The sequence below is a fragment of the Serinus canaria genome, chromosome 1A (genome assembly GCF_022539315.1).
Source record: "Serinus canaria isolate serCan28SL12 chromosome 1A, serCan2020, whole genome shotgun sequence".
Taxonomy (NCBI): Eukaryota; Metazoa; Chordata; class Aves; order Passeriformes; family Fringillidae; genus Serinus; species Serinus canaria.
In genome coordinates, this window is record NC_066314.1 from 59,112,700 (window position 1) to 59,127,587 (window position 14,888).

Below are 14,888 nucleotides of genomic sequence, written 5' to 3' on the forward strand. Positions count from 1 at the left end.
TGAAGGTGTTAGCCAGACCCCTGTAGCAGGCTCCAGTTGCAAAACAGCCTTGGTTTGAAAAGTTTATCCATTGCAATCTTCTGAATACTTATTCTTCAGATCTAACATCTCAAGGGCTAACATAGATGTAAAGAAAATGAGATGAAGCTTTCATGTTCTCTGCCTTCGGGCTATTAGGCCATTGAACAAAGTCAGAAGTTTGTTCAGTGTGTGTCTTTGTGGTCTTTTGAGTGCCTCTGCACAGGCAGTTCTGAAACTTTTTCTCCCAAATATTTGAAGGAAGAAAATCATCAAAGGGAAACCTTTCTGATGAAAATCCTTGGTTTCAGCAAATTATCTCTTAAATAAAAGCTCCCTGTTATTCCTGACTAGTTTAAGTTGGGATGTTAAAGGAAAGTGTTCAAAGGTCTTACATCACTATGATAGGTTCAAGAAGGAACCTATCATAGTGACTGTCTAAGTTAATTTCAGAGTTTTGTGGCTCATTTTAGAACAAATTGGATTATTTTTCCTCTACATTTATTTCTTCTTGCAATTCTAATGAGAAAGAAAAATTACTGACACATTTTCAGTGAGTAGTGACTTGCCTCCATTCCTTTATCAGATATGTTAATTTTTGTTATAAGCATAAGTCTGGCTATTCCCCATTCCTAACACACTTTGTAGCATGACTTTCTTACCTAAATGGGGCAGCTGCAGCCTTTAGGTCTAAATCAAGTCATTCTTGTGTTCAACCAGGAACAGATAAAAGTCTATCCAAAACAAAACTTTAGCAAAGTGGGAAGCAGAACAAAACCTGATGGAGGGGAGGGTGCACAAGTGTGAAGGAATTGAGGAACACAGATAACAAGAGAAAGCTGGTAAGGAGCACAGGCTAAAATATAAGGGATGCAATCAATTTTAATCTGTTAATGAAGTAAAAGTTACATCAGGGTCATTGATTGGAGAGGTGCCTTCTGCTGCTGTTCAGCTGGTGGATTATTGCTCTTTTCCCCCATCCAGTAGAACTGTGTTTCTCAAAGAGGCTTTTCAGAAGAATTCGTTAGGGAGCAAAGTTGCTACCATAATATAGTTTTTCTTTCTTAAACCATTTGGAATACATAAATGCTGTATAGTACAGGAAAAAAAGGAAGAAAGGGATTTAGATAGCCATGAAAAGTTCTCTTCCTCTACAAGAAAAAGAAATACTATTTTTAAAAGGTTTTCCAAAATCCAGGTACTTTTACAGTCCTGGGAATCACAAAGTATTACAGTTTCTGTTCCTAGACAGGAGTGTGAATCTCTGGGAGATTTTTTTTCCAAGGTATAATATTCTTGATTGCACCAAAGCTAGGACTTCTCCATTCCACGGGGACAGGCATTTCATCCCCAACATTCAGAAGCTCCCTGCACCCCATGGCACCATCGCCCTTTACCACCATAGAAACCTGGTGCTTTGGAAAATTTGCTCTGATTGAGAGGTAGAGAGGCCTTTCTAAAACATGCCTTCTTCTGACCTTGGTAAGACTGAGTGAGTGCTAGGCCCTGGGAAAATTGTATCCTGAAAATCTGATGTGGAACTTTTTTGCTCTAACCTTCTATCAGCACAGCTTTTGCTATTTTGTATGATTTATATTACTTTTGGGGACACTGCTTGACTCTCATGCACAGGAGTTCAGCAGTGCCATGAGTGAATTGTTACCTTCTTTTCAACAAATGAAAATTAAGACCTGCAAATCTTGGCTTACAAAGCTTGACTTCCATTAAAATGTAATTACCTCCCTTTTGTGCCTTATACATTAAGAGTGGCTTCAAATGGTGTGTGGCTCCTGCTCAACTGAATTACTTTCATTTGCTGCTTGCATAGTAAGAGTGAGATTCTGGAATAAAGATGACTGTTTAAAGAGGACTGCTGCAATTCCAAATTGCATAGAGAAAGTTCTGCTAATCAAATTAGCTTGTTTACTGGCTAAGAACCTGACTGGAATTTTTGTTACTGATCATCTTGGGCCCACAGAAAGTGGGTCCAGTGCTAATCCATGACCAGTTTTTAATCCTGAAAATAATTCCAAGTCTTGTGACTATCAGTAGGGCTATTCTGGTGATGAAGGAGATAATCCAGTGCCTGTGCATTGACACATTTTGCTCCTGCAGGGCTGTTTGGTTTTGATCTTGCTGGAAGTGCCCTGGTTCCAGGGGAGCAGAGTGGCTGTGCCCTGCTTGGATGTTGCACACTGCAGGGACTACCAGGCATTTGCAGTTTGCTCTCTGCGTGTGCCCTGCTCCAGGATATTTAGCCTGGCTGAGCAGGTCCCTGAACTGACCAAAATCTGCTCTTCTGAAATCCAGGATTTTCATCCTGCTTTTTGCTTTGCTTCTTCCCCTCTGGACCCTGAATTCTACCATAGATAGCTCATAAAGATACCACCAACTGGTGTCTGGCACAAGTGGGCCATCTGACTTGAAAGCAAATAGGGCAGTGAGTGGATTTAGATTCAAAGTCTGTGTGGGCTGGTGTGAACTTGAGTTTCATCTGGTTAAGTGTTTTTACCATAGTGTCTCTCTGTATTTTTGGTAGTGCTTGTCTGAAGCAAACACATTCCCTGAAGGCAAAGGACAGCTAGTGCACAGCTCTGTGGCTCTGCCTGTGGAAATACTGCACCCAGTGGGGTGGGTGAGGAGAAGGAGGCTGCTGTAGGTCCAAAGCTCCTGAAAATGGCAGGGTTCTGCTCAGAATAGTCCCTGCTTACTAGGCAGCTTTTCCTGCTCCCCTCTGGCTCAGTGGTGAGTGTTGCTGGGGTCACACTGCTTTGCAGTGCCAGTGAGATGTGGAATCAGCTTTGTGCTATTCCATCAGCCAGGCTGTCTCAGTGGGCTCTGCTTAGTCACTGTTATTTCTGATGGGACCACATTAAGATGCCTGGTAGGAAATGGCTGAACTGAAGGTCTTGACATCCAGTCTGTGCTAACCTGAAATGAATTTTGATCATTTTCATGTAAGGAACAGGAAATTGAAGGGGACTGTTGGACTGTGTACCTAAGGGATCTTCCCCTAACTTGACTAGCAAATGGCTACAGCTGATGCTGGAGTTTGGGACTGATGAGCTGGCAGATAACTCTCATTGTTTGAACTTGGCAGCCTTCTGAGCATGGTGATTTCAGTCATTCCTGGTTACTCTGGGGAGGGTAGCACTGGCAGGGTGATCAGGGTGAGATGGTTGCCAGTGTGGCTGTGACCCAACAATAGTCACAAAAGAAATCGTAGCGTAGGATGAACAGAGGTGAGGACAATAAAAGCCTGAATGACACAAATGCAAAGAGTATGTAGAGAAATGAAAAAAACATGAGCAAAGTGCATCTTGAAGCAACTTTATACATTGTTAGCCATGGACATACCATAGCCTGATCATAGTCAAAGCGGGTAGAGTGTGGCTGTGAACAGACTTGTGCATGAGCATATGAACATCAACATTTTCATGGGTCAGCACATGGGTATTGGTGTCTGTGGTGGGAACTATAAAAGAGCCTAAGGGCTGGGAAATATTTGGGCAGTTTCCTTTTTTCCTTTCTTTTATTTTTTAATACTTTCACAATTGTCATGGAGCAAATATGCTGTGCATCAATCCAGATTACCTGTCTGCAAGATGAAGCTGTGGTGGTGTGAGTACTTTTAATGAGGGAGGAATTCCATCTGGCTCATGACAGTTTTACTCTGCTGAGGCCCAAAGCAGAGTCACTTGTCTTTGGAGGTAGATGGGTTGGGCAGTTTGGGTGTTGTGCAAATCACCACAAGGCAGACAAAAGGGAAGAACTGAGAAAGGAAGAGATGTGGACCCACAGGCATTGAGTGCAAAGGGATAAACAGTGGGCTGCCTGGTCCCTCAGGTCCAGTGATGATGGGGACCTGGTGCATTCACATGACTGCAGACCCCAGCCTTTCCTGGACTCTTCTGCAGAGTCCTGCTGGCAGTCTGCCTGCATTTATGTGTCTCCTTTGCTCTTAGTAAATGTGGTTCAAGTCTGCATAGTGCCCTGCTGCTTGTGCTGGGTCTAAATAAATGTTGCAGATTCCAGTGCTGGTCTGATTGATAAAATGCCACCGTTTCTTTCACAGAAAGTGGTGTTGTGTGGGGAATAAAAAGTATGAGGGAGAGTGCAATCAATGCAGAATCCAGGAGGGTCAGTCTTAAAGAGAGGCAAAATTTGAGAAAGTGGAGGATGTGGGTAAAAGAGATTGGGGGATACAGGAAGTTTGCAGGGTGGAGGGAAAGCTGTAGCTGAAAGCAAATTATATACTAAGTCAATGAAAGATTACTTTTTCTCATGACAGGTTATGGAATAGTGTCAGATTGTGTGTATAGCTTCAGACTACAGACATTCAGATGCACATGCAAGCACACACACACACATGCAAAAGCAGAGGGAAAAATTAGTTTTCAAATAAAAAAAATAATTATGCTTTTAAATGATCTCTTTGAAATTAAATAATTATTATTCCTTTGAAATTTAAGCAAAGTTTTTAAGGGAAAGAGATTTTAGAGCAGGTTATGTGACTAAACAAGTATTTTATTTTGCTTTTACTAAAGGATTATGGAAAGTAATTTTTGTTTTGTGATAACAGGTGAAAAAAAAAGAGTTGGTTTGAAACAGTAGGAAAAAGGAAAAACAACCATCAGAGAAATGTGGTAGCCTAAATTTGCCTTCTGCTGGAGGTACCTGGCCCTATCCATACCTGAAAGAAGTTGGTGTAGTTGCCGTGGCTTGAATGAAAACAAGCTGTTTTTACCACAAGTGGTGATTCCTAGACTATGTTATGTAAATGAGTCAGAGGGAAAAGAATTATATTTAAAAAGAACAATTCCACCTTAAGGGCCAAGTGATTTTCTTCTCATTCAGGGTGATAGTTGTTATTTAACCAGAGGTGGTATTCATGGCAACAAGAGTGACAGAGTTCAAGAAGTCCTTGGACAGCCCTCTCAGGCAGCATGGTGGGATTTTTTTGGGTGATGCTGTGAGTTTGACTCAGTGATCCCTCTGGATCCCTTCTAACTCAGTGTGTTCTATGATTCTATGATAGTTCTGCTTGGTTTGGTTAATGATATCAGGGCTTAGGCAAACCTTTGCTTGCTTTCTGTTGTGGTTCCAGGAAAGGTGCTTCACAGAAGCTTTGTTTCCATCTCTCTGTGGTACCTGTTGTGCTGTTTTGTGCTGGTATCAATAGGGATTCATCATGCTCCCAGTGAGAGCTGTTATTTTCCCCATTACATGGGGTGACATGTGACACATGAGTCAAAAATTAAAATCCTCTTAATTTGTTTTAATTTCCGAAGTCCCTCTGTGGATTTCCTTTACCTGTCGAGTACCACACAACCCTAGAGTACAGTGAAAGTTACTGCAGGTGGTAGTACAACACAGAAATTTTCCTTTGTGCCTTCCCATCCTTCCTTCCCTTATGTACCCCAAATTAATGAGAGAAGCAGGTGCTCCTTATTCCTTTGCTCATCCCACCAGTCTCAGCTGGCTGGACAGGCCGTGCTCCCAGGGCCCCAGGCCCAGAGTAAAAGCAGGGTAATCCTGACGATGGGGAGAAGGAGGTTAATATCAGAAGGTTAATGAATTACTTTATTATATTATTTTATACTATATTATACAGCATTTAAACTGAATCTGCACAAGCACCCAGCTTCACTCACCTGCCCTGATCCTGTGGCTGTCTGCTGACCCACAGTCTGCACTCGCTGTTGGCCCTGATGGGCCAAGCAAACAAAGCACCATCACTCTGGGTAAACAATCCCTCTATTGCATTCTCCTTTGGCACAACACAGGAGCAGCCAATGAGATAAGAATTGTTTTGATCATTCTTTTTTCTGCTTCTTTTACGGCTTCTCTCAGGTTCAGAGAATGTGAGTCCCAGGCGGGCCAAGCTCCCGCTGCCTCCCGAGCGCACATAGGTGTCTGTCCCAGGGGAACGGGGAAGGCTTGGCACGGGAGGAGCTGGAGAAACAAGAGAGCTTTCTCCTCCTGCTCTGGAGCTGCTCACACATTCAGAGAAAGCCAAAGGCTCACAATGAGACAGAAAGGAAGCAGGGGAAGGGTATATGTGTGGGTAGTGTGTGCAGTGCTTTCTTCCCGCTCTCCACTGAGCCGTGACCCGGTTTCTCCAGGAGATGCCTGCTGTTTCCTTATTTTCCAAGCAAGTTCCTGAGACAATGCTTTGCATGCCAAACAGGGTCAGCCCTCACATAGGGAGGGTTCTGAACTGAACATGCAATCCCTCTCCATCTTCTCTACTGCCTCGACCTTTCCTGTTATTTTTCTTCTTTTCCTTCTCTTTTTCTTTTCTTTGTTCAACATGAGGAGACAATTCTTATGTGCATGGAGAGAAAAAAAGGGGAACATCCATGGGTATTAAATGAGATTTATTGCAGTGCCTGCTAGACACTAATTTTTTGTTGTTTTTGTTATATCTTGACAGAATCCAAGAAGAAGAAAAAGGAAGGCAAGAAACAAGAGAAGATGCTGGATTAATGGAGTCAACTTGGGCAATGTGAGAAAGGGACATCAGCAAACATGATCAGTTAACAGTTTCATTTATACCTAGGTATCTTATCCTAAAATTATTTATAGCTTAATGGTACCATAGAATGAAAAAAGCAAACACAGAAAAAAAATCCTTTTTTTTAATATTACTTTAGTATTTTTAATGTATAACCCTAACAACAATTTTTAGAGGCCTGTAATAAAGGACTCCAAACTCATTTAGAAAATTATGTCTATTGTATATTGAAAATGTAGAGCTTTTTAATTTTTTTTCTCAAGTCTTGCCATAGGTCTCAGTCTGGTAATTAGTGCATGCAAGCAGAACCTGAGGCTGTGTGGGGCTCTGCTGAAGCCAGTGGTACCCTGTGTGAACATAGCACTCTGGCTGGATGCATTTACATTTAAGATTGGGATCTTATATCTGAAAAATCGAGGCCTGTTTCTTAATATCTGATTACATCTGCATAACTGTATGAAACTGTTTGTTTAAGGAAAGGATGGGGGCATTTTGTTGAGTATTTACAAGTATGGTATTTTCTTGGATGTGTGCTTAATGTTCAATCCAAAATGTGACCATCTACAGGTAAAAACCAGTAACACTCCTTTCCTTAACCATATTTTGAATGTTGGCAGTAAATCTAAAGTCTTTCAACAATGGGACATAAAAGAGTCCTAATTTTTCATGATTTTCTAGCAATGATTTTTCAAAGTGGAATGATGACTAAACTTTCCACTTTTCAGCATCTCAGTGTTGGTGGATGGTAGTGTCCTCCATTTCACCTATCAAAGCTGAAAAGTGCTGTATTTTATTTGTTAATTTTGACAGAAGGGGAAAAATAATTTTCATAAAAGATCCAGTTGAAATTGTTGTGATTCTATCTAACCCAGCTCTCTTTTGTATCAGTGGCAATATTCATGTTAATCTTAATTATAGCTGGTTAAAAAATAGTATGTCTGGTGGGAAATAAAAGGAGAAATCTGTTTGAAAACCACCAGAGGTAGTTAATATATTTGACCAAAAAAGGGACAATTTGTGGGACCTGAAACCAATAGGAATGAAATAATTTTTGGTTTATCTTTCAGTAAAACAGAAGGGAAATACAAAACCAGTATCTTTTGCTTTCTTACACTTTTATACAAGTAAAAAACCTTGGGAAAACTCAGTCAACCTAAAATTAGTTGGGATTTTTTAAAATTATAGTTTGCAGGGGAAAAAAAGAAAAATTACAACCAGCTGTTTTTCAGTTTGTTCAGTTTTACCTAATTTAAATGATTCTGAATCCTGAAGGAAGTCACAAAGTAGAAAAAAAGATCTGACAAATGGCTGGTCTGTCTCAAAGTGAAGGGTTGTTTAACGAGCTGACAACAAGCAGACCAAAACTTTTAGAGGAAACATAAGCAGTTTCGGTGTCCAGGTTAAGTTCAAAATCATTGCTTTGGAATTCTAAATCTTTAAATTCAGCAGCAAGAAATAAGCTTTGCCATTTGTGTGGGCTGCAGGCTGGTCAAGAGGAACAGTCTCCTGCACCATACCCACTGACTTCGGTGAAGCTGCAGCAGGCTGTGTTCATCTGAGTGAATACCATTTCTCTCTTGAGATTAGCTTGTAGACAAGCAGAGAGTCTTTTTCTTTTCATACTAACATCACTCCCCTTTATTGTGAGAAAGAGTTGTAACAATTGTAGAGCTTGCCCTCTTTTTTCTCCTGTGGAGGGTACGGCTGGTCTGGACTCACGGTGAGGCAAGTCCTTCTGTTCCCAATCACTCCTGAAGCCTCCTAGCCAAGGCTGCACATAGCTTAAGGTAGACTAGCCTCACAATTCTTTCCCAGGCTCCTTGGGTGTGTTTTGCAGTCTGTGTTGATGTCCTTGTTATTTTGACCATGCTGTTAGACATACCTGAGTCTGTGGTATAGTTAAAAATGTCCCCCACACGTGGTGGAGGTGCAATGACCAAATCCAAAATCATAAAGGCTCATATTTAGGTGGTTCTGGGTGCTATTTGGTTTGTTCATGGTCTAATCAGGTCTACCTGTGCTTGTGCCTCAGACTTAAACTAATGGTTTGGTAGGTCTGGTTGAAAGCAAAGGGAGAAGGAAACTTTTTTTCACTCACCAAAGGTTTGTCTGTCTACATGCTGCATCAGTTCACTTGAAGTGGCTCAACTTTGAGTGCCAACACTGTTGCACCATTGTCTCACACTGGTTAATCTAGTCCATGTTTCATAGGGAGCTGACAAGAATTGGGAATGATGTTGAGACCAACGCTTTGATTGTTGTTTAGCAAACCTTAGATGTGACTACTTACTTCCACCTCTGTGAGTATAAAGAAAATAAATTCCGCTGTGTTTCCTCTGACACCTCACGGTCCTTTCGTTTAACTGCCCATCTGGCTTTTAAAGGAACATTCCTAACAGATTTTGAAAGAAGCCAGTCAGGTTCCTGTGATGGCATAGGGTCGGAGAGAGTTTACAGAAAACAAAGAAACAAAACAAAAAATATCATGTTAGGACCAGAAGAAAATTCAGCAAAGGGTGTGAACTAGGAGAACATTTCTTATGTACGACTCGTCCAATCTGTTCGGGTCTATATTGGCATCTTATTGTTGACAGCAATTAGAGTAATAGTTTATAAACTTAAAATGAAGAAAATTTCTAGTAAGCCAGAAGAAAACATTCAGTGGAAAATCTAGCTATGCAGGAGGTGATAAAGTAATTTATGGCAGAACACAGAGGAAGATTGAATAGGTCAGTCAGGTCAGCTCTGAAAGGAGGCTCCCAGTACCTAAAAGGAGCTCTTGTTTCACTAGTGACATTATCAAGAAAGCAAAAGGCAAGATTCTGAACAAAACCTCTTCCCACTCATTTTGATCAGTTTCTACTTCAGTCATTCTGAAACTTCTCCATATTTGCTTTCTAATCTTCTACCCTCCCTGCTTTGGGAGGGCAAGCTGGTCTGACAGTGCTGTGGAAGCAGCTACTTCAGATGAAAAACGTGTTTACCCTCTTGGTGCTATCCTATTACAATGAAAAATGACTTAGCATAGATGTGTTGCTTACCTAGTTTAACAGACAGAAATTTGTTTCATGAATGTCCCTCTTGAGGAGTGGTTTGCATCTTCATTTGCTACAGCTGTAATGGAGTATGGGAAGGTGATAAAAAAACCCCAAATGGCAGCCTTTTTCTGAGCAATCAAGTCTGTTATAAAAGAGATGGGTGAGTTGCTGAACATCAGATATGGTTGAATCTGCATCCAGATTCTAGATTCCAGTGAGTTTAAACCTGAATATATTTGGGTATATCTCCCTTCTCTTTCTCTAACTAAGCTGGGGCAATGCTGCTTTCAGTTAGGCCTGTCTATATCTTGATTTAAAACAGTATTTGAGGACTGGGACACTTTCTGACTTAGACGTGGCTTCTGACAGAAATTCCCAGGTCAGCCTGGCCTGTTTAACAGTCTGTTACGTGCAGCAAAACTTCTGGGCAAGGTTCCAGGAAGGGAAAATATTTGTTGTACATGCAGGTAGATACTAAATTGTAATTTACTGATTTTCATCTTCTAATTCATAATGACATTCTGGGCTGAACTGCTTTTCAAAGGAGAAAAGTTAGAAGAAATGAAAGAATAACAATTACAAAATGTATAAAGAGGCAGCTTTGGAGAATCAGTTAAGAAGAGAAAGACAGGAAATCAGGAGCATTTTATACAAATTTCTATTGCCTGCTCCTTGCATGCAAAAGGCAGAACTACTGGTTGGCACATTTGTTTTTATGCTTTCCCTTATTTGTGCCTTAATGAAAACAGATCAAATGTAAAGTGTTACAGAGAAGTAAAGTCCCACTTCAGCCTCAAGAGAAAGTGTTCATGTGGTGACAAAGTCAAAAGGAGACATTAGTATACAGGTTAATGTCAATGTTGAGGGTGGGGCAACAACCTAATTTTCCCTCAAGTCTAGGAACTGCAGCAACATTAACAATGTAAACTCACCACTTTTCTAAAGCAATATATTGGTGAGGTGGACACCATTTTGATATCCCACCGCAGTGGGATTTCATGCCTCCACATGAAAAATGTCTCCCAAATCCTCCTAAGGGGAAACAGTATGTCAGTGGGGGGTAGGTGTCTAGTACTCAGTCCATTTTAATTCTCTAGGACAGCACTTCTCTGAAGTTGAGACTGAGTTCTCTCCTTTGCAGACACACATTATACCTGTTGCCTGCCTTCCCACACTTATCCATAATTTTGATAGCATTTATTCTGTCAATGCCTGCTAAGGCACTCTACTTCGCAGTTAAACTTCTGTGGGTGTTGATGTTCTTTCCTCATCCTTGAGACTATATTCTCCATTTCTTCCTGGATTGTTGCAAAACAGCGCCAGGAAGCCCAAGCCTATATCACGAATTTCCTCCAACTGTGTCCTTCTGAAATTAAAAGACACAGTAGCAACTTTTTAATCACTGTATGACAATGATCAAGGAAGTATGATATTGAGCAAAGAGAGTCCCTGGATTGCTGGGAGGATGCATTGCTGGTGAAACTGTCCTCATAACTTGACCTTATTGTGGCTTCCCAGGGGACAGAAATGATCAAATGATCATCTCAAAAATTAGAGACATTGATGCAGGAGTGTCTGTCTTCAAACAAAAAACCATAGAAAAGAGAAAACCACCTTAACTAGAAAAATAGTGGCAAGCAGCTATATCCTTTACCACAGACCTCTTTTATCATCAAATTATTGTGGTGCATAGAGTTTCAGGGGCAGTGAAAGACTTGCCTAAGCAGGTGTAGAGCATGGAGGGAGCCTCTTCCACCAATGGGTGTTTGCATTTGGAGAAGATGTAGGTAGTCTCATTCACAGCAGCATCAAACTTTGCTTTTGGACCAAAACTAAACAATGCTGAAATGGAATCATTTTCCTAATGGCCCGTTTCTGCCACTCTTCACAAATGGCCCATCTGTCTTGTGGCCTCATCACTCTGAACTGAGCAAGAATCTGGGAAAGCATGAGAATTCAGCTATATTCAACTATTACTATCTCATTGGTGGGGTTTTACAATCCTTTAGCCCTTTCTGCAGTTTGCCATTTAAATTTGGATGTCTTGGGGTCCCAGATGGCTAAAGAACTCCTTAAGTATCTCCTAGCTTTTAAACCACTTGGCTTTAAGTGAGTTGTATATTTAAAAGCTGTACCTACAGATTTGACTCCTTTCTTAAAAAACCCATGATAACAAAAAAAAAAAAAAAAAAAAAAACCCAAAAAAAACCCCACCACAACAACAAAACTTAAAACATGTCCAAAGAGTGGATTGATGAGCTAAAAACGGTGGCACACAAGTATTCCCATTGCATTGAAAGTTAAAGACTGTACAAAACTTTAACCCTGAATTCAGTGATGGGAAGCGAGGAAAATAGGTAGCCTCTGTTGCTCTTTTCCCCACAGCAAGTTTCATTCAATTATTTTGCTGTTTGAACTCCCTCACTCTATCCTATCTGGCAACAAAGCATTATTTAGCTTTTCATATTAGATCATTCACTGCACTCCCCATATTACAATCATGTAGTTCATCTAGACTTTTACAGCTGGAGGAAATGGCTGTGATAGTCCAGAGTGTGTTGTGGTTGTTGAGGTGGCCTGAAGCAGAGACAGGCTGCAGCTTAGAGCTAGAATCCACCTAATGCAGATGTCAGCATCAGACACAGCAGCTCTCTAAATACACACACATGCATACTGCATATATTATATATATATATATATATATACACACTAATATATACATTCATACATGGGGGAAAATTCTAGAAAGGTGCATGCATAATTCTAAATGTGAATCACAACTGGTGCTGCCATGTTTTCAGGTTTAAATTAAAGAGCTTTTTTCCTGTGCTGTTGCGTAAGTGAGGATAGACGAGTAGGATGAAGAGCTAGATTTCTTCCCACCTGCCAGCACTTCAGTTTAAGGACAGCTCTGTCCAAGGGAAATGCAAAACACATGCCAATGTAATGGCCAAAAGGACTTAATGTCACAGTGATGTTCTCTTCTGTCACACCAAGTACACACAAGGGCTTTGTTCAGAGCTTCAAAGTGGATGAACTGCTTCAGTTAAGTGTGAACATATACACACAGACAGGAAAAGTCTTTTTCTCTGCCAATAAAAAGTGAGGAAAATGGGTAAAATAAGATGGGAAAATAAAAATAAGAGAGAAATAATATTAATTCTTGTGTTTTGAGTGGTAAACCGAAAGGAGAAATGAAAGTCAAAATAACAAAGCCTGAATATCATATTCAATGGATTTCTAATTCTGTATATATCTATTAAACCAGTGCTATATGATATCTTCTCATGGGTTACTTTCTTCTCCTGTTCCTTTTCTTTTTTTTTTTCCAGTTTGTATATTGATTTTGTAAGCTAGCAGTGTGTTACCTTTTCAGTTTTTTAAAACTTGTATGAAAGCCATATATCCATATTGTAGAATGAAAGCATTAATCCTGTAACATCCCTTGATGTTTCTCTTAGCTCTGTGGGATTTTGGGGGGCTCTAGTGAATGTATATGTTTACCAATTGTATCAGCGTAATTTACTTGCTCTTAGTGGAGATAAAAAATTAAATAAACTAATACACAGACACATGGTGTTCTCATTTGGTTGTGGAAACTGTTTCTGGAATTTCTGAAATTAATTCTAAATATATAATGGTGTCTCTTTATTATACTAGTTTTTGTTGGCTGTAGGTGTGGCTTGTCACACCAGCAGAACTGTAAATTCAGAAAAAGTTTTAGTCTAGAAAGTGTAGAAAGAGGTCTGCCAGAAAGTGAATCTAGCAGGAAACACTTCTTTGGTTTGTGCCCACTAAAGCCTATCTGTCCCAATTTCCTGGCACTTTTCAGTTCTTTTAAGCAGCTTGTTTCACTGTACAGTTATTTCAGCCTGTGTGATATTGATACAATGATGGATTACAGATGAAGAATTTGATTTTTTAAAAAAATTACACTTATCAGGTAAGCAGTGGTAAATCCTCATTCCCAGCCTTGTCATGCTCAGCTGTTTTATTTTAACAGTAACTATAATATGTGTGTGTGTGTGTGTGTGTGTGTGTGTGTGTGCGCGTTTGGTGAGAAGTTATTAAGACTCAATAGTGGAACAAAGAAGCCACATTCCAATTTCTCTGGGTGTTTTTTTCTGTGGCCAACTATTAGTTAAAATCATAGAATAATTAATTGATTACTCCATGAAAACCATTCCATCAGTCACTGCCAAAAGAGGGAGATTCTTCACATTTTTTACAAGACAAGCAGATTGATATAGGCTTCTAAAATTGTTTGGAAGAAAATTAAGTATTGTAAGGTATAAAAACCGACAGTACATTCTTCAAAGCACTAATGGGCTCAGAAACATAAATCCTATCCTTGGAAAGGAGACCAAGTACTCACTATTATTTAATTACAAAAGAAAAATGTTAATTCCTTTTTAATATGCCGCTTGGCAGTTAGTTACATTTTTAGCTTACAGGGTAGTGAGAGAGTTTTAAGATGCTCTTGTACTTCCATGTGAGGTTGTCGCCGACTGTTGTGGTGTAAAGCTAGGTTCTTCCCCTCAGCTGTGACTACTTCCTCCTTGCCTGTCCCCTGCCCAGTTCCGGATTACTGTATCAAGATCCACATTTCAGCAAGGGCATCGTGAGATTGGCAGAAGTTCAAAAGATGCCCTTCAGGCCTGCGGTCATTGGCCTGTCCAGATGTCATTGTTCCCTGAGACCCTCCCCCTCCCACCTGGTTGGTGGCTCACCTGTCCCCCCCCCACCTTCCTGTGAGCTTAAAAGGCATTGGAGCCATGTGGTCAGAGTCTGTTGGAGCAGTACTGAGATTCGGAACTGTAATACCTTGGAATAAACTCTGGATTTAACCCTCCGGCAGAACACGCTCTCTTTCTCTTCACTATCGCCTGGACTTTTCTACTAGAGGTAAACTGAGTTCTGCTTTGCATGGGCCTATCTCGAGTGCTTAATAGTAACTGCTTGCGAGCCGAAGGTGTCTCTGAGGAGAAATATCCCCAGTAGTCACCTCTAGCTCAAGAGAAAGCAACAGCCGACATGTTTTATGAAAAATCCTTTACTTAGGATTTTTCCTCTCCTGAGAGCTGAGAGGCCTCAGGAACAAACTGTAAACAATTCTTATCTGCTGCTGTGGAATGCAACAGGGGATGTCTGTGATTGGCCCCGTCAGACTGTTTGCAATTAAGAGCCTGTCACAGAACACCTGTCCAGCTGGTCTCGGTCTGGGAGGACACATTCTTTTTCTATTCTTAGCATAGCTTAGTAGTGAAATCCTTCTCTCTATTCTTTTAGTATAGTTTTTATATCCTATATATCAT

At 40.5% G+C, this 14,888-nt stretch overlaps 1 protein-coding gene across 1 annotated transcript in view; it reads left to right on the top strand.

Moving 5' to 3' along the window:
• PTN (pleiotrophin) overlaps window positions 1-13,143 on the top strand; it is a 79,175-nt gene extending 66,032 nt beyond the window's left edge. Inside the window, exon 5 of the mRNA XM_030238190.2 lies at window positions 6,455-13,143. Coding sequence (XP_030094050.1) covers window positions 6,455-6,507 — 53 coding nt within the window. The 3' untranslated portion in view covers window positions 6,508-13,143. The remainder of the gene's footprint in view (window positions 1-6,454) is intronic.
• The last annotated feature ends 1,745 nt before the right edge of the window (window positions 13,144-14,888 follow it).